General features: G+C 42.1%; 1 protein-coding gene across 6 annotated transcripts in view; it reads right to left on the bottom strand.

The window, feature by feature from the left end:
* The window catches only part of kidins220a (kinase D-interacting substrate 220a), a 45,233-nt gene extending 28,529 nt beyond the window's left edge, over positions 1–16,704 (bottom strand). For 3 of the 6 annotated variants that reach the window (XM_031847787.1, XM_031847791.1, XM_031847792.1), the window contains exons 1-21: positions 16,371–16,703; positions 12,736–12,894; positions 11,786–11,884; positions 10,963–11,061; positions 9,216–9,314; positions 8,712–8,810; positions 8,393–8,491; positions 6,574–6,771; positions 6,347–6,445; positions 5,918–6,016; positions 5,539–5,637; positions 5,233–5,410; positions 4,910–5,074; positions 4,474–4,653; positions 4,094–4,259; positions 3,685–3,836; positions 3,352–3,452; positions 3,059–3,244; positions 2,738–2,878; positions 1,694–1,931; positions 1,476–1,561 (exon numbers count right to left, since the gene is read on the bottom strand). In XM_031847787.1, the coding sequence (XP_031703647.1) occupies positions 1,476–1,561; positions 1,694–1,931; positions 2,738–2,878; positions 3,059–3,244; positions 3,352–3,452; positions 3,685–3,836; positions 4,094–4,259; positions 4,474–4,653; positions 4,910–5,074; positions 5,233–5,410; positions 5,539–5,637; positions 5,918–6,016; positions 6,347–6,445; positions 6,574–6,771; positions 8,393–8,491; positions 8,712–8,810; positions 9,216–9,314; positions 10,963–11,061; positions 11,786–11,884; positions 12,736–12,867 (2,715 nt within the window). In that variant the 5' untranslated portion in view covers positions 12,868–12,894; positions 16,371–16,703. Of the gene's footprint in view, positions 1–1,475; positions 1,562–1,693; positions 1,932–2,737; positions 2,879–3,058; positions 3,245–3,351; positions 3,453–3,684; positions 3,837–4,093; positions 4,260–4,473; positions 4,654–4,909; positions 5,075–5,232; positions 5,411–5,538; positions 5,638–5,917; positions 6,017–6,346; positions 6,446–6,573; positions 6,772–8,392; positions 8,492–8,711; positions 8,811–9,215; positions 9,315–10,962; positions 11,062–11,785; positions 11,885–12,735; positions 13,087–14,755 lie in introns of those variants that run through there. The other 3 variants (XM_031847793.1, XM_031847789.1, XM_031847790.1) reach the window with 3 other exon arrangements.
* Between the last annotated feature and the right edge of the window lie 3,437 nt (positions 16,705–20,141).

The following is a 20,141-nucleotide window of genomic DNA, read 5'->3' as shown; positions in this document are numbered from 1 at the left end:
ATTGATCTTTACTGTAGCTTTACAGCTTCATTGGTTCATTCCGATGATTCGTTTTGTAACTGCTCATTTCTAAGGGTTCTTCTTCTCTTTCATTTTGAAAAAAAAATTATATTTTAAAAAGGTGGTTCTTCTATTTTTGGGAACTGAATCCAGAGTTCCAGGAAATAATTACTTTCCTTAGAAAATGAGGATTCATTTAATCACAATAAGTGGAAATAAGATGGGAGAGATATTCCTAATGCCATCCACGACTTCAAAAGCCACATGAAAATGGAGAGCCACTAATTCATTTTCCCCTTCTGCCCTCATTTTAATCTCCACTTGTAGAAAGAGGGCCCTCCTGCCAAGAGCTAGCTCGTGGCAGAGGGCAAATAAAAAGAGCACGCCGCCCCGTAATAGAAGGGCCAACAACAATAATTGAGGGTACAAGATAAACCCGAGGTACAAACAAATGTCAAACAAACAAACAAGAGAGGGAGGCGGGAAGGAAGGAGGGGGAGGGAGAAGGTCTCGCAGGGGGGGGGAGGGGGGGAGGCATCAGCAACAGCAGCAGTCACTTAGCCTCCTGCCAGCAGACCTGGTGCCAGTGTTTTGTCACAGGGACCCACTGCTGCTAGGCCTAGTCATTAGGCTGTGGCAACGCAGCAGGAAGGATAAACAGTCATTACATCAATTACACCAGGAACCTTGGCCGCATACCGAGCACCTCTCCTTTTGTATCCGTGTGTCTCCTTCTGTCCTCTGGCCTCTGCACTGCCTGCCAAACACCACGCCTGCACTGCCCCCCCCCCCCCCCTTTCAGGGAGGAGGCCGAAAAGAGAGAGCAGTGAGGATCTCTAAAGGCAACATCTCTTAAGCTAATCCAATGTTTTCTGCTCGCATGATGGTGGAACTAACTGCATTTTAATTTTGTTTGATTAATGTGAAGACATTAAGCATTCATTTCCAACTGTATGATATTTCCGGATAACATTTGAGTGTGGTGGGAATGAGTGTGGTGGGGAAACAAACTATTTTTTCTGTCTCCGCTTTAATTTGGTATCAAAACATTCTCTGCAATTTGTTGTTATTGTGTTTTGATTGTTGTCACGGGTTCGGGCCGGGTGTGAACTGTGTATATTTAGGGTGACAAGTAGAATAAACAACGCTTGATATATTGCCCTTGGTGTATCTTATTTGGATTCATTATAATCCTACTCTTGGACTTGTATTTCTATTATTGCCTGTCTATTGCTATTATGATTCCTCCATCCATGTCTCATATTGCATCCCCAGTGTTCTAGAAGCGGGGTGGGTGGGGGGGGGGGGGGGATTACTCTTTGGATTGCCTCTCCCATAGCATTTTGTTGGTGTGCGATAGTTCTTCCTTGTCTTCATTATTAAAGAGCATTGTTGGGGTTGGGGCTGTCGACCCCAACAAAACATTGTATGACATATTGGTCTATTCAGATAAACACGACTGGATGAACTGTTACCCTGCGGTTTAGGGCGTTCTTGCTGCCAAACTTGGCCTGGTCCACGCTGCTCTGAGACATCTTCCTGTCCATGTCTTCATGCCATCCTGGACAGACAAAAGACAGAAAGAGTTGCCCTTGAATAAACACATTTCAAGTCTCTATTTAAATAGAACTGTATCTGTGCAATCCTCATATATGCGTTTACAATATGTTGTATATTTGCCGTTGTCCTTTACCCTCAGCGGACGAGGTCTCTCCATTGACAGGCGCTGCCAGGCAGAGCCTTTTGGCCGCGCTGAGACCTCTGCTGTTGAGGAATACCGGCAGGTGGACGATGTTCCTCATGTAGTCATGCCCGTTGATGTTGGAGTCTCTCAGCACACTGTTGAGGTTTTGGTTGATGGCTTTGATGATAATATGGGGGTCACTGGCAAAGATGGAGATAAAAGGGCCTTTGGAGAAGAGTACCCTCACCTGGAACGAGAAACTGTGAGTTGGTAAAAAGGAAATAAAATGATGCTTTCAGGGTCTCTACAGTGTTGCTAACACAGCAGATCCCTCTGTGGAGTGTCCAGTACTTTAATGTAAAAATGGGAAGTTTACAAGTTAGCAAGTTCGACAATAACACGACAGCTCGAGGCAACAGTCAGCTGTGGAACTTAAACTTAACGACTCTTGTGAGAGCACATGGTGTTGGGGATTTCCCACTTTGCCAACTAAGGGGCATTGTCCAAGTGTCGCAGGACATTGATTTGTGCTTCATGCATACATGGTTTGTTAACCCCTCCTCCCATAGGAGCATCAACTACGGCTCCACCACATGAGCTGCTTCTTTAATGCACTTCATTTGGTATGTTAAATTATGTAACTTATACAGAAATGTGTATTTCAAAGTGTTTGAATTGCTGAACACAGGATGGTTTCAGAGTGACTAGAGGGTGCTTGTAAAAAATATTACATTCGCACACAGGAGGTTGCCATCTTCACTGGGATTACTTCATCAAATAACAACATTTGGCTTAAGGAAATTTTATTACAGCAGCTGAGAGGAAGGATCTCAAGTTGGAGGCGCGCTTAGGCAGCTGGGTGGCGGCACAGTGCCGGAGATGTGTGGGCGCTGTGTGCACAGGCGAAAGACCCACGGAGAGTTAAGGCCATATAGCAGCAGCCATTTGTTTGAGGGACAGATGTTGTTGAAAAGTGTAATTGCTCATCAGCCAATAGGAAAGCTGCACTCATCATTTATGTTCCTAAGCACAGAAGCATGTGCAAACACACACCGTGTCCAGCATCTGCAGAACTTTGTCCTGCTCACAGGCGTCCAGTCCGTCGATGATGACGGTCATGCGAGTCTGGTTCTGGGTAAAGCCATCAATGGTTTTGGCCATTTTTGACATTAGCTCCACTTCCTGCTTCAGAACCTGGTGTGAGACAGGGGAAGAAAATCAATGTCTCAAAAACAAGGAAAGGGGAAATTGATTGGATTGGGAACTACAGTGTCGTGACTTCACAAGCAAATGGAATGCCCCTTTATCCATGAAAACAGGAAGTCGAACGGTTTGCATTTGACTGGGTACAATGAATAAAGTCTATTAGTCTACCTTCATAAATCCTTCACTCTTGAGCCTATGCAAGTTGTCGGCAGCACTGTGCAGCCGTTTCCTCTGGGAGTTGAGGACGGAGTCGGCCACCTGCCACCAGGTCTTACAGTTGAGCAGTAAGGCCAGGCCCACCACACTGGCCATGGCTATCAGCACTGCATTTACTGTCAAATTATCAGGGTCCACCTGGGAAATAAAAGTGTTGAAGCGGATTACTAGGCCGTCCGGTGCCCTTGTGGTAAGAAGGCACGCTGTTTAAACTCAAGTGTCACCGATTCATTCCTCTAACCTACCTTAAAGATGGCCAACAGGGCTATACCGGTGATCAGGCATCCCAGTGTCAAGGCAAACAGCACGAATGAGGGAACACAACATGTCTTCTTCCACTTCTTACCTGAGGAAGGTAGAGGATAATGTGAGAGAGACGCATGTCGATTAAAATATACAATTTTCTATGCACATTGGATTACCATAAATTATGCACATATTAAGACCATTTGAGGAAGAATGGAGTAAAAACTATCTAAACCATTGATTTTTAATATCAACTCCAGATCTGATTGTGACTTTGTGTGCTGGCTGAAACAAACATTACATGACTGGCATCTAAAGTCAAAGATAGAAACCTTGGATCTCATCTTTCTTGAAAACCCTGAAGAGTCTGGTGGCCATGAAGCCAAACTCCCTCTCGCAGGCATCAGAGAGCGTGGCGATCATCTCAGCCATGGAGGTCTCCCCTCCGACACTGGACAGACGATTATAGTCGGTGAACAAGAACCTGTGTGAGAAACAGAAACAATGCTTTTAATTGTTCAGTTACACAGCAAACTTCAGCTGGGACTGGGACTTAAGTATTCATTTGAACAAGATTGTTAAAATTGCAATAACAGATGTAATAATCAATGGTACTATTCTACCTGTGGAGTTTTAAAACTCATAATAAATGCAGAGTGAGACTGCAATTTGTTTTGTCTTTGACCTGAGGAAATGATAGCAGTTAGTGTGTGTATTTGTGTGTGTGTGTGTCACTGTCACCTGACAGGCAGTGCGCGGGTGGTCTGCTCAGGAAGTTCGGGGGGGTTGACAAACATCAGTTTGAGCAGCAGCTCCAGGTAACCGACCTGGCGAGCCAGACGGGTGCTGATGACCCACGCCCAGCGCCAGCTCTCCCTCTCACGCCGACTTCCGAAGTACACCAACACTGGAGACAGCAGAGGTTCAACCGTTAAGTCCTTTTCATAAACATCACTAAGTTGTCTTCTTTAAAAAAAAATCAATAACAATGATAAGTTAAGAAGTTCATGTTGGTTGTATAACAGCACGCTCTAGTGAGGAAAAGCTGTTTCAAACGCATCATACAGAAAAGGTTCATCTTTAACACCAGTGTTGCATTTCTAGCTCATCGGTCTCCTCACCAAAAAAGATGTAGATTAGAGCGAGGAGGCTGAGGGAGACGGCGATAGCCAGCTGGGGATCGACGGTAAAGCCCAGAAGCAAGGCCACTGAGCCGCAGAGTAGCAGCGTGAGAAAGACCACCAGCCACGAGAACTGGAACAATGGCTCTATCTGCTGGCCCGCGAAGGTCTTCATCTCATCTGACGGACAAGAGGAAGGGGAAAAAATATCTCATGTCACATATTTCAATCAAGTATACGGAAGATAAAAAAAATATGTGAGGATATATATAAGAACAAACCTATTTAGGGTCCCCACTCTTTTCTAGACATACATAAAGTGTTACAGAAGGTTTAAGAGAAACGGAGGAAAGGCACCATCCACAAAGCTAATTTTCCCAATAAGTACTTTTCATGTTTTTATGAGACTGTTTTTGAATGCTGTGGGCTTACTCACCCTCCAGTTTCTTGAGAAGGAAAGACTTCCCGCTGCCCCACTGAGCGTAAAGGCCAACACAGATAGGTGGCTGCATGGTGGGCTCACTAAGGATGTCTGCTAGAGCGCTGCTATACAGGTCATAACCCAACATGTCTCCGTCGGACTCGGAGGGGCCGAGGTGCTCTGAGAGAGAATAGGAGAGACAGAAACAGTTAAATAGTGCAGAAGAAGATAAGGGAAGACAAAGTAAAGCTGTTCATTATTTTCTGATTTCAGTACAATGCAAAGAGCATATTTTGTCACACAATTCGTCCTGAATGAAAAGGAAAAATGGTTCATACTGGCTCCAAATATCTGTGTGAGGATGCTTTTCTGGTGGGTGCAGTCGATGTTGTACGGCGTCTCCCCGGCTTTGTTTGGGCGGTAAAGCAGGCGGCCATCTTTAGGGTTCCTCAGCAGCAGCTCAGCCAACTTCCGGCTGCGGCCTCGAATGGCGATGTGGAGGGGTGTGTCTCCTTTCTGAAGGGAGAAAAATACGGAATAGCTATCTGGAAAACACTCAAAAAAAGAAACCCTCAGACCACTAAACTAAAAAATATAATAAAAGTACTGTTGTATGTACTGTGCAAGTATGTTTTAAAAAGTACCTTTTCCACTGCAGACACCTTGGCTCCTTTATCTAGCAGGAGCTCCACTATCTCTATGCTCCTCATCTTTGTGGCTTTGATGAGTGGGGTCTCTCCCTCCTGAAATGCAACAGCACACATCATCAATATCATTCTGAATTTTACATTTACAATGAATCAACACCACATAAGTGAAAAACATACCACTGCTTACACACAATAGTTTTATTTAGAAAGAAAGAAAGGAATAAAGCCTACGGTAGGCTGTTATAAGGAGATATTCACGGTTGTCTGGTTGTTTTGGTCATCAGAGGAACATGATACTTTGGAAATAACAATGAAGGAATTCAAAGGACAACAGAGAGTACGTTCGACTCCTTCACGACTGAGTGTGCCGTACCTTAGTGCAGCTCTCAGTGTCAGGGTTACACTGCAGGATGTCTCTCACCATGGTGGCGTTGCCTTTCTCCACTGCCCAGTAGAGGGCAGTCTTTCCATCCTGACATGGAAAGGACAAAACTATCATGTTTATCTTTGAACAAAGAAACTGTATTGTGTGTATATATATATATATATAGAGAGAAATACTGTATATATTTATACACACAAACACACATGTACAGGGCATCAAGGAGTGTCTGTTTACATAGCAATAATATGCGTGTATATTTGTGTGATCCCGTGGATTAAAAGTCACTTTACCAAGAAACAACAGAACTAAACAGTATGGAGTAGCAGTGTGACATATCACATAGAGAACACAAGAAGGCCTCATGCCTGTTTTTAAACATTAACAAGGCAGCAAAGACAGTGGGAGAGGAGCTCTCACCAGGCCCCGGACGTCAATATCAGCGTATTTGTTCAGCAGAGCTCGAACTATCTCCACATGACCTCCTCTCACGGCTCCAATCAGCATCGTCTCCCCACTCTGACAGAGATGGTGAAAGAGAGACAGAAAGGGAAACACATGAATTGCATTTCATTCATATTGTATTACATATCAACTAGTCTTCCACACCATCAAACAGCTGTTGTGCTGCTGCAGGGTGGCCTCACCCTGTCCAGGATGTTGACGTAGGTGCCGGCATCCAGCAGGTCCTGTACGATCTCGGTGTGACCGTCCTTGGCAGCGATGGCCAGGGCTGTGTTGCCATCCTTGTCCGTCATGTTGACATTTGGGTTATTCTTCAGCAGCTCCTTCACAACCTCTGTAGAGCCGCTTTTCACTCCCACAATCAGAGCGGTCATTGAGTTCTGATAAAACAAAGAGGAAGCTATTTAAATGAGCAAATTTCAGGGTCAATGTAACCCAAACATTTCAAAACTACAGATGTTTCTTTCTACTTGACTGGGTGTTCGGGGTTTTTGGTTGGTGTTCAATATAGCACACGGTCAATAATTTATGGCTGGAGATTAACAAATTGTTTTTCCAAAATGTTATCAGTCGATTTCATTGATATATTGTCCAGCGAGCCCAATAACTCATATATTTGTCTGGGCACTAGAGTCTCTAAATCACATCTAAATGAATTGCTCTGCAACATTAGCTACTCTAGTTCCCACTGATTATTGATGCTATGTATCGAACTATCACATTTTTCAGTTGGTGACAGCACAGATGCAACATGACTCGAAGGAGCACAGATGCGCTGTGTCATAGATGCAATCAATTATTTAATATTGCCGTTTACTAATGAGTTGGTGGCGCTTGGGAGCATTAAATCTTGATTATACTCGGGCGAGAACAGGCCGCTTAGTTTGTCATGGCACCCACGATGAACCCAAAACAAAATTAGACTTGCTCAGCTGTTAAGCTACCTGTTCAGTTTACCAAATCAAATATTGAAACACTACCAAATAATATACTATTTCAAATACGTGCAGAGTCATGTAGGAGTTGTAATGCGGTCATCAGCACTCAAATAACAATTTTCCATATTTTTCCAGACTCTCCAGACGTATCTAAGAACCCCGGCAATAATGTTTCTGTGTCTAACCGACCTATAGGGACAGCACTTTCTGGAATTGGTCCAGTATTGAGCGAGAGCACCGTAAACGGCAGCTGCTCATGGGCTGCAGTGTAATCCCATCAAGGCAATTCCTCACAGTCATTTACTGTGAATCTCGCTCAAGGAGATGTCTTGTTGAGAAATACCCCGAGGTGACGTGCCGCTGTAGGACAACGTTGGAGACGCAAGTCCCGGTGTTTGTCAGTTTGTTGTGTTGGAGCAAAGAAAGCGTAGCTTAAGTGTTTATAATGCCGTGGCTGAATATTCCGATGATTACGACAATGTGAACGAGGGCTTTGAATTTGATAGCCGGCCGTATATATTTGAGCCAGAGTACACGGATAAAGAGCTGCTGTTCAATGTTCAGATTCACAATGAGACTTTTCGTTGAACGGGACTAACAAGGGTCCTTTCCATAATGTTATCTGACACTTATACTAACGATCTGAACCCGCTAGTGGCAAAAACAAGCTCCTTTAGTGAACCTAACGTTACATTTACGCTCGCAGCTCGTTGGGTGGCTGCCAGTTACAGCGTGATGCTGGACCAAGTTCACAAATTGTTGTCCCCATTCATCACTTGGACACCAAAACATGAGAAAAGAGTGTGAAATGTATGAATGAATGAAAAATACCATAGTTACCCTTTCAAATCATCATCATTTTATTATTTGATCAATGAAAATATCATATTGTACTTCAATCTTGACAGATGTACCTCAATTAAAAATGTTCAAAACTGTGTTATTTATAAATATATATGTTTTGTATATAACTATTTAAAACTACAATTGTAGTTCTTCCACTAGATCTCTATTGAATGCTACTGACGAATAGTAAACAACCATTCACAGACAATCTACTTACCGCTCCTTCTTGGTCCACATCGGCCCCGTTGGCCAGAAGGTGCATGACGCTGTCATAGTGGCCCTTCCTGGCTGCCCAGATCAAAGGAGTGGTCCCATACTGCAAAGAAAATGAGAAAATATGTAACAATTTAGTCAAACACCCGGGGAGCTGTGATTAACTGTGCAGGAAGGTAACTAAATAAAGAGAAGAGGGACTTGGGGAACTAGAAGGGCGGATGTGGACCAAAGCAATTGGATCTTTTAATCTCGTCCCGCTAACTACATCTTCTGTGGGATTAAATAAAGAAGTGAATGAACATCTGTCAGTATGTAGTTACCTTGTCGGAGCAGTTAACCTTGGCTCCGTGCTGCAGCAGGAGATGGACAATCTCTGCGTGGCCTCGACCCGCCGCCCAGATAATGGGGTAGACGCTGTACTGTTGGGCCAGAGGAGACGGGTGAAGTCATGCTGACAGTGACTAATGACCAGTGTCAGGCCTGCTCTCGTACTAACGCTTTAAGCCACCTGACACGACTGAAACAGAGGCATCGCACGCTGCAGCTGTGGTTGCGTTCACAGTTTTGTTACTGTGAAGTTATGCGTCATGTTTTTAACTAGTGAGCTGAAACATTGGATTACATTTACATGGAGCAATCAGAGTAAAGCACATCACGTGAACATTGTATTTAAAGTAAACTTCCCCATCCAGAGACCATGTACTGCAAACATACTTATTGTCTTTGTACTTTTCAATCCTGATATAAAGGAACAACAGAAGCCAATGATGCTATTATTATTATGGGGGATCTAAGGAAAAGTACATTGTGTCCGATCTTGATACCTGACCAGTGATGTTGGGGTTAGCTCCCTTCTCCAAGAGCAGCTGGACCACATCTGCACGACCTTTATAGGCTCCCCACATGAGAGCGGTCCAACCTCCCTGAGTAGGACAAACGCACACAGAACACGGGTGAGTTAGAGAGGAGAGAATGTGTTCATGAATGTAACACACCCCCTACAAATAGAATATATACATTCTGGACGTATTATTTTATCATTGCAAGGTGTAAGGGCAGCAACAGTGTTATATTCAAGCAGTACAGGTCAAATCTAAGCAGTTTTTGTGGAAGGAAAATGTGCCATTTACAGCTGGTGTGACACACTTTCCACTGAGTGAACAGTATCACACTGTGTGGTTTATAATAATCCCGCTGTGATGATCTGTCCTGTGCAGCTTAGACATGCCTCGCATGGCAATGAGTCAGGTGACGTCCTGAGTCACTTCCATAAAGTAAAACTAAATGTCACATCATACATGAAAAAATAGTGGAGGAAGTAAAACAAAAGTGTAATCTTTGAGTGCCAATCAAGAAATGTTTTTATTGTACAGGATGTATCGCAAACACTTGATAACTTACGCGACCTACTGATGGTTATTTCACTGGTTATGCTGCCAAATAGTCTGCTGGTGAATATAGAGAACAGCTACTACAGCCAGCCTGCAGACCGTCTGCCTTGGAAAGGTCTGGATCCCAAAGACTAAATTACATCACTGCCCCGTACGGAGACAACCAGAGATCAGTAAATGGTATTACTACCGGAGAACATGAAATAATTTCATTTTATGTCCATTTCAAGGCGAAAGATCATCCTGTTCCACCAGCACTGTGGTCATTACGTTTGCCAGAAACCACTAATGCACATACAATCAAGACTTTATTATATTCTGATCGTATAAAGGCTACGCATTAAAACATTGATCGTCAAATTATTTTGGCACGAAGGATACATTACTATGTGTAGTCTTGCTTCACGCTACACACCAGCAGGGATGCACTCACAATAAGTTGATTGTGGGAAATCCATTGTCAGGAAAATTGTTAATATTGTCACGAGCGGCTTGAAAAATCTGGCTAGCTCGCTATCATGGAAGACAAGTGAAAAATAAATACAGGAGTTATTATTTATCCTAGAATGTATTCAGGAGGACCTCATGATTTACGATTGTTATTTAACATTGTTGATTATTTGTTTTTTTACTAATAACGATGTTCACTAAAAAAAAAAACAATATTTGTTTCTTTACTAAATGTAAGGTGAAGTGATTCCAGTATGTTTTATTGCCATTTTAGGAGTTTAAAGTATATCTTTAGAGGATTATTTATGTAATATTGGGAATTGCAATTTTTGGCCAGGATAATCGTGATATGAAATGTTCTTATCGTCACATGCCTACACCCCAAATTTATTTCTTCTTAAGATGATTTTCTTGGCATTTCAGACATTTTTTTCACAGTATTTAGTAGAGATGTAGCGGAAACAAGGAGGAGAGGGGATGACGTGTGACAAAGGTCCCTAGAATCAAAACAAGGACGCTGTGATTACATTTTCCAATTTTCCTACCTTTTTTTATTTATTTAGATTTTTTACTATTTTCTTGACTTAAAGTTGATAAACCTGTATGGGATTACCAGAGAACATGATATCATCAAACATAGGTTTGAATAAGGGCATCTTAGAATTAAGTTCTTCATATATAAAACAAAAGAATCTGCAGAAAACGTTGCAGTAACTTTCTATGTTCTCACCATGTCTCGATGTTCCAGGTTAGCATTGTTCTCCAGCAGCTCCCTCACCACCTCGATGTGGCCCTCCTTCGCTGCCGAGATCAGCGAGGTCCAGCAGTCCTGCACACACACACACACACACACACACACACACACCACCGGTTACCTCCAAAATCCGGTCGGAGAAACATCTGTTCAAGTGCTACGTGGGACGTCCCAGGAAGTGGTCAAAGCACTGTATACCTACCAGCTGGTCATACCAGGTGCTCACGGAAACGGGGTGTCGCATTGGACAGACAGGAGTGTTTAAGTAAAAAAAAAAAGACAAGTGCAACCAACTATTGTATGCAACGCTTCTCCTTTCTCCTTCTGCTGGTGCGAGAGTGAGCGCAAGCTTCAGTGTGCCATGTGTAATAGCGGGTTACACGTGCACGTGAGATGTTAATGAGAGGTGTAGCGTGTGAGCATGCGTGTGGAGGGTATATGCGTGCTTAAGTGTGTGTGTGCGTGTGTGTGTGTGGGGGGGCTGGCTTCTGAAGGCACAGGGTGTTGGCCAGCAAGTGGATCCTGCCATTTAGTCAAAACGGCGAAGGTAAGAACGTGTAATAACTCGTCATTATGGCTCATCATAGCTCATAATAGCCGTGGACTGAGCCCGAGTGTGGTGAGTTCAGCAGGATGGGACATCAAGGCCGCTCGAGTGGATAATGTGGTTCAAATGACCGCATTGTTTTTCACCTGTGCCTGGACTGCCAATGTTGAATGAAACGCCACAGGTGTGCGTGTTTGTGAGGGCGTGTTCGTATTAGGCGGTTTGGGATGTTATGTGTGCGTGCATGCTTACAACATCGTCCAAGTTAACGTTGGCTCCTCTCCTAATGAGCTCTTGCACTATCTCCAGATTGCCCTGCTCTGCCACCACCATCAGGGGAGTCTGTCCATTCTGAAATAGAGAGAAGGGAGTTAAATCGTGATAAAGAAAGATTTTAATGACACTATTTTCCCTGTTACCCTCTGAGAACTCCCTTGGAAAAGAAAAGGCAGGGAGTGATAGTATTTGCTGATTTAACTTAAATCCTATACTTAAAAATAAACCGATCCCTTAAAGCAACATGGACTGAAAGGCTTCTCTATCAGTCAAAGTTAAAGTTTTAAGGTTAAAGATGGTGTTCTCATCAAATCTCATGAAAATTCATTTACATACAGGTACATGCATGACATGTGACCTCATGAATATACTTAAAGGGTAAATACTTCACTAAAACACCTAAACACATGTTTAACATGGATTTGGTTGACTAGTGAGTGGTTACAGCAGCAGGATGGTTTGGAATGTGAGATTGACATGAAAATGAACTGTGTGGTTAAGGAAAGGAAGGAACGGGTCACGCAGTGTAACAGCGTCATCATTGATGTTTATTAATAGTTTTTGGACAACAGCTGGGGTCTATGGCACAGAATAATGACCACACAGGGTTTAATGTTCATGTTCTTTTTGTAAAAAAGCCTTAAAAGTCAAAGAAAACATTTCCTGGGGGACTGAATGCTTTTTATTGGCACTATATCTCATACATATATCTGATACATAATGTTAACCCTTCATAAACCAAAAACAATATCAACTACTGTGTCTTCTCTTCTCATCTCGGGATTGTTTCACTCAAGCTTCACAACAGATTCTAGTTTCCTTTCACTCGTCACATGATCTCAAAGAGCCTCTCGTTACTTCATACTGCTCCCCAAAATAAACGAGCTGAGCCAACCGGAGGGGTTGTTGTGATACGGCTGACTTACATCGCTCCTGCTGTCCACATCTCTGAACTTGTCCAAGTGGGCTTTGATGGCGGCCAGGTTCTCCTCCTCCACGTAGCTGAACAGGCTCTGGATGGCCAGAGAGGTCATCTTCAGGGAGTTGGTGGTATCCATGGCGGGCCGCTAACCACCTGTGCACCGCTGCAGAGCGAGAGGAAAACAGATGAGCGTCCGCAGAAGAAGGCTAAAGATGCTGATGGCATCTATCGGGCTAGCACGGCTACATGTACTACTGAGAGAGAAGTGGGGATGTTAAAGCCGGGAAGAGGGTGTGGTGCGTCTTTGAAGTCATGCTCGGCAATAAACAAGTACAGTCCAAACCCAGCACAAACATAAAAAAAAAACAGAGGAGGCATCTTTTTTTACTATAAACGTCACAAGATACAATCAGAGAAGAGGATCACATTTTAAAAAATCTAATATAAAGAAGAAAAAACATGGAAATTCTTTTTTTTATGCATTTGTATCTTACCGGCATACACCCACACTTCCACAGATGAATTGGAGCGCAAAGTAAAATGGTATATTTCAACCTTTTTGGACACGGTGGTATGTGTCCGTTTTCAACCATGATGCAAAAGTGTGCTTACAATCGGATAATGCACTGAACATGCTCATTACACAGAGGCTAACCGGGTCACTTGGTTCAAGTTCAGTTTTAGATTCTGTCTGCCTGCTCGCGCTGAAGACATGAACCTTCTCCTCGGTATAATGAAGGCAGGCCAGTAACAACGCTCCAATCCAGGACGTCCACTAAGTCCTCAAATACCACAGAAGACAAAGAACAGTCTCTAAACTCTGATCCTTTGATTGTAGTGATCAAGAGGACAATCGGTGCACTCGACTGTGTGCTCCAATTATTTCAAAGCCGACCTCCGTTCTACCCTCCTCCGCTGCCTGGAATTGGACTTTGGGGGAATTTGTGAACACTGAAGAAGAAAAGTTTATTTCTGAAGGCAGAATAGGAGCACACCGTTTCACTGAAACTGCTTTGCACTGATGGGAAAATGGGAGTAGAACGCCGGTAGGTAAATGTCTGCCTCTGACAAAAATCAATGCAGAAGGCCCAGTTTGCAGAGATTATCTATAATTAGGCTCCAGCATTCTAAATAATTATTTGAAGCATGAGAGTCACCTGGAGTTCAACAGCAGTCCTCACACAAGACATTTCTGTTACCATTGGGCCCTGACAAGAAAATATTAACATACTGTGAAATATCTAAGCTTCCCAGACACTGAATGCATTATTTCAGCTGACAAAAGAAACTCCCTCAAACATGGTTGTTTTAGCTGTAGCGGGGATTCAGCCAATCGATGAAAAACTCATTAATGATTCATAAAGTTGGGCTCGTCCATCACGGTCAGACTCACTTCCTGCCGCAGCAACACAGAATTAAATCAGCTGCAGTCACTCACTGCTTGCAAAGTTGCCTTGGCAATGGCTTTCACATTAAGATTAGCAAACACGCTGCTCAATATTTCAACATAATCTGTGAGAGCTCAGGCTCAGGTCAACGCTTAAATGTCACATGCCGGTCGGGCCCACAGTCAGTTGAGTCAGAGCAGCTAGTCCATGAATATCTACACATTCTTTCTTTATTCTGAATTCCTTATTTCTTCAGTCAGGGATCACCTGCCGACCCCTCTCCCACGTCAAGACAGTGTCACACAAAAATGAGGGAAAAAAATCCTTTGTTTACATTGAAGGATATATAAGCCTGTTGACACACCCTCCTCAGCTCATTGTCTCTCAGCACAATAGGTGGACGATAGCGCCACACAAGAACCAATCAGTAAACATTTAGCTCGCTCTCTGTTGAGATCCGATGGGAGCAAACCCACATCCTTTAAAGACTTAACACACACACACACACCTAGAGACACAGCAGAGAAAAAACACCAATAAAAACAGTAAAAAGCTATTAGAACAAAGGATTAAAGCTGCTTTAAAAAGACACAGTCTCCAGAAAACACTAAAAAGGTGAACAAACAAACGCCTTACCTTAGTGTAGGGTGAGGCTTATATTGATGTGGCCACTCAACAACACCAATCGTTATCCCTCGTTCACTCGCAAACAGAATCAACAAGCAGTGCTCAGCATCCCCCTTCACTCACGGCTGAATATTAGATGAGGGGGGCTGGCCGACGCCCATCTCTTTCCAACACAATAGGCACATGCGACCTGATTTCCATTCATTGCATGCACTGCTGAGCACCAAATTATATCGATAAAAGGGGAGAGGAAATAAGATGCTGGCTTAAATCGTGTAAAAGTAAAATGTGGTTGAAATCAATGGGAGCGGCTGCTGGCTTGTTATTTTAAGTGTGTTTAATTGACTCAATCAATTGAAGCCAAAATGTTAAGACTAATTCTGAAACACTGTAGTTTTATTCAAATATCGACTGAAATGTATGTATCAATGTATGATTTATATTTCAGAGTAGGGCTGCAAATAACAACTCTTTTCATTTCAGACTAATGTGACAATTTCTAAATTACTCGATTCATCATTTGGTCTATAAAATGTGACAAATAATATCGGCTCTATAAAGAAGGTATTACTGCTTTTAGCGTACATTTACACACAAGAATAAGACATTTTGAATAAGGAAATTAGTTGTAAAGTAGATACGATGACCAAACAGGTAAGGGAATTTTTCCAGCATTCCCACTAAAACATAAAAAAAAAAAAAACATAAATATTCGTCATATAACCGTAAAGCAGGAAAACACAGATGATGTCTTGGTATAGACATCTCCGGTTTTACTACACACCAGTATTCCGTTTAAACATATAAAAACACCCGGATCTACTTTCAGGTCATATGTGGTTCAGTGTTTATGCAACAACACATTTGATATGGTCATCAAAACTCATAAAACTCCCTGTCAGCTGTGAACACAGATTAACAGGAACCTGGGAGGCCACACTGGATACCATCTCTAAATTTAACAAGTCAGCACTTCATGGCTTGTCGTCTTGGGTGTGAAACTGCTGAGGATTCAGTTCCCCTGTCACATACCAAGGTCTGCTTTTTACATCAGCACAGTTTTATTCTGAAAATACCAGGGTCTGCATTTCACGTCAGCACAGTTTTACTTTGAAAGGGTATATATTTAACCCAGTAAACCTTCTGCTTGTGATGCATTACTGTGGGTATATGCTGCACCTGCAATTTAAGAGTAACATGTCTAATAAGAGCAGGTTTGGCGCAACAGCCCTTCCGACTGCGGCTTGTCAAAAAAGTAGTTAAACATCTGGATAAGACACCCACACACGCGCACGCGCACACACACACACACACACACACACACAGAGAGATATTACATGTGTGGCCTCACATATGACCAGATAAAGAAAAGTAAAGTATTAACCTACTTTTATCTGGTGTGTATTGTTCGGGTTTTGAGAAGGATGTTACGAGCGGACTGACTTCCCGTGTTTACTACTGTCAACAGCGAAACACTCGCTAGCCAAACTGCCAGCGGCTAACGCAACAGGCTAACGTTAGCTCAGAGTGGCTAGCTCTCCAACAGGTCCTCACACTTGTTTCACCTCTAAAAGGAGAGAAGAAGAAGAAAAAAGTACAGTGCACAACGTGAAGATGCTCTTACCTAGGCTGGGCTGCTCTGTGTTTTGATTCTCGCGCGGATAATTTAGTCAGAAACACCGTTTCCACATGCTGAGGCTGCTGTGTTTAACGGTGTAACGTGAACCTGCCACATACAGGACAGTCCGTAGCTCCGCCCACTACTACCCCTGGTTAGAGGGGCGTCTCATGTGGCGGAGCAGAAGGGGTCAGAAACCCCAAAATCTTATTGTCTACATTAGAACAGGACCCTAAAGTTTTAGATGTTTTAACTGTCAAGACCAACTGTACCAGGAAATAGTGTACTTTTTTTACTATTTTTGCAGATTCACATTTTATAAACCCTATTATGAGCATGTAAAATACTATGCATTGTTTTCTAGTACATAAAACTACTAACAGTATATAAAACAGTTACAACCAGCTGCAACAATAACATGCTGCTTGTGAATGCATCAGTGACAATAACCTAATATGATTTAAACGATAAAACACTCATTGGGTAATGATTCCTGCATAATCAATATTTTTGATACCTCCAATACTTCTGTTGAGTACAATTTTAAATTCTGAACTTTTACTCATGATAGATTGCTTGAGTAAGAGATCGGAATACATCCACCACTGATTCGCACGTACAGCCTCTACTCTATTTCCTAATATGCTTATGCATACATGTAGTAAACAATAGATAAGGGACTTAAAGATGATGGTCAATTTATTAGACTATCAGGCGGGAACCAAGGGAGGGCATATCCAAAAAACAGTGGGCGCCCATTCTGCATAGACTGCATAGGTTTGACACGTGTGTACTGGAATATTTCATAGTGGTTTGGAAGGGAAGACCAATGTCAGAACTACTTAAAACACTTGAATAATCTTAAACGAATGCTTTCATTATAACATTTAGCAGCATATGCACTTTTCACAGCAGCCATTTTGACTTGTAATTGAAAAGCACAAGGGTTACTGACAACATCAACTAGCTCCATCATTGTGTCCACTCTGACGGAATACAGAAATTATTAATTTGATCATTTACATCTGTGCTTTTCCTCCTGTGACATGTCAAAATGGTCTTTTTCAAAAAGGCCTTCTGCACCAATTTTCAGTGGTTAGGTACAGGACAGTATATTGTGACATGAGCCACTAAATACCCATTGCACTTTTCAGCATCATATGTAGTGAGCACCGACGGGACTTTGTAAAATATCATATTGCAACACATCTGCAGCAATGCGATTATAGCAGTAAAAGCAAAAGGTGCGATTAACAAATGAAAAACATCTGCATGACATTTAGGCAAGCTAGTTCCAAGGCTTTGGTTTCGTGCATGTTTGGTATTTTGTGCTGGGAAACTAATGAAATTAGTTTTACCTGCTAAAACAATTAGTCTATTGTCTAAAGTCTATTGTAATAATGCAGTAAAATTGCAAAGCAACAATGCAAGGACATAGTGTGTTGTTGGAATTTTCCCTTTGCATTTTGACATCAGTTTTTCTGCTGATATTAATCTCAGTTATTGGACAAAACAAATTAGACATATATTTTGAAACATCAGTTTTAGTGTTTAAAAATAATTTCTCTTTATTTTGCCACATAAATCAGAATTTTAATGGACTGTTATACAAATCTTTCAATAAATTTCCTTCTGACACAAAAATAACAGTTATGTTACACAGGCGCGCGGACACACACACACACATACTACATGGACACATTTGCGCACGCAGGCACGCATGCTCACATACATACAAAACAAAAATGCGCCAATTATGATTTGGCACTTTGGACATATGGAGCCATTTGCATTGATCTGCTGGTTTGGTTGGCCATGCAGTGCAATAATCGCTTTGTTTGTAGAACGACATCCCTTTCCCTTAGGTGGGCCACACTCGCCTACACAAGGCCCAGGCAACAAATATAGTTTACATGAGACCACATCGACATGAATACTGGCACGCGCGCACGCACACGCGCGCGCGCTCACGCTCACACACACACACACACACACACACACACACACACACACACACACACACTTATGGCAGGAATATGCAAATGTTAGAAAATCTTGAAAAGAAATGGGAAAAGCTCCCCTCTGCTGCTTTGTTATTATTTTACATAACACAAATGCACCAAACCAACTCAAATTATTGACAATTGGAAGAAAACAAAATGTACGACGAAAGAGTTTATGATATTGTGGGCTTGAATTCCCCAGACAACAGTGAGGCGAGGTGCCTTTCCTAAAATAAAAAATGTCTAATGATACAGAAATCACACGGGTGGCTGTTTGAACTGCTGCGTGTTATAAAGAGTAAACTGGATGATTTGAAAGGCTTAAGGAGAGCCGTGAACCGAAACCATGTGAGGAACCAGCGTCTCTCTCGCCCTACAGTAAATGCACCCTGAAATAGCCTCTATTCTAACATAAGTGCACACAATATGAAATAAAACCATTTACCACAACATGGTATGTCTTTGAATTTGTGTACATTACTATTATGTCACACACATAAATAACCTTCAGATGTTCTTGCAGACAGATGTAAATTCCTTATTCCAAATTCCACTTACATAGTTCGCAGCCTGACCACAATGTGTGCTTTTAATGCACTGTGTATCAATTTGGAAACTTTTCTTTTACATTCTATTGATTTGTAATAATTATGGCTACAAAACCTTTTGACAATTAAATACATATTCAGTAAATGTGGTATTTTGACTAGATTTGTTATTTTGAATAAAACTGTGTAAAACAGTGATGTTAACAATCTACTGTGTTTCCCAAATTATACCATTTTATTATTTAGGACTTGTATTAAATAGTTTTGCATACTTACAGAGGCACGACATTTGAACACAGGTCAAAAAACAAAAAAACAAACAAATCACACCCCTGAAACCAGGTCAGAAATCCTTAAAGACAAAAATGGAAATCCCAACAGCATACATGAAGTCCCTTTGAAAAACACACATTTGTCTGACGAGTGATGTTGGTCAAAAAAGCAGCAGATATGAAAAATAAAAAGAAAAAAGAAATCCATTTAGTAACTGCTGAGTGCCTCTTTTAGACTTTCCACTGGTGGAGATGGACGAGATCTGAATTCATCTTTGGGACTCTGTATGTCATCGGATTCATCCCAGAAAACAAAAGCATTGAGAATGGATCTGAAATAGTGTCGTCACAAACACCTAAATACAAAACACGTACAATGTGAAGTCTTCTCCAATAAAGATTTTTAAAAAGACATAGAAATCAAACAATGTTTTGAGGATCCTAAGGCCTGTTTGAAATTGGCAGCTGATGATAAAGTAATGTTTCTTTTACATGAAAACATTTTCCATTTCCACCTAACAGAGGCTTGTATCCAGACAATGACAAAAACCCTCCACATACTGCACGCCTCATCTGTTTGTATAAACTGAAACTGCAAAGAGGTTCTTGCAGTGTGCCATCCAACAGTTATTTCCCCAGCCCGAGTAAATAGAGGGTTTAAGGCAGCTTGGAAGTCTTCATTTCCACTAATGTAATGTAAAGTAACCACCATCACTCGTTAGTTTACACTATGGCCATTGTTACATCCTGGTCTCTTATCCATGTCAGAAAGTGTGATTGCTGTCATCCTTGCTACTGGAAGTTTTGACAGAACATTGACTTGTGTTTTCCGTCGGTTAGGATTCTCAGAGCATCCGATATTTGGTTCTTTTTCAGGTAAATAGACTTGCCACACTCCAGCTCTGTGGTTTTATTTTGTCTCAGTGTTCCTGCTGCTGAAGGGACTGTGTGTCG

The sequence above is a fragment of the Anarrhichthys ocellatus genome, unplaced genomic scaffold (assembly GCF_004355925.1).
Source record: "Anarrhichthys ocellatus isolate YVR2014 unplaced genomic scaffold, GSC_Weel_1.0 scaffold7, whole genome shotgun sequence".
Lineage (NCBI taxonomy): Eukaryota > Metazoa > Chordata > Actinopteri > Perciformes > Anarhichadidae > Anarrhichthys > Anarrhichthys ocellatus.
Note: the sequence above shows the minus strand (reverse complement) of the source record. Positions and strands in the feature narration are given on the sequence as shown.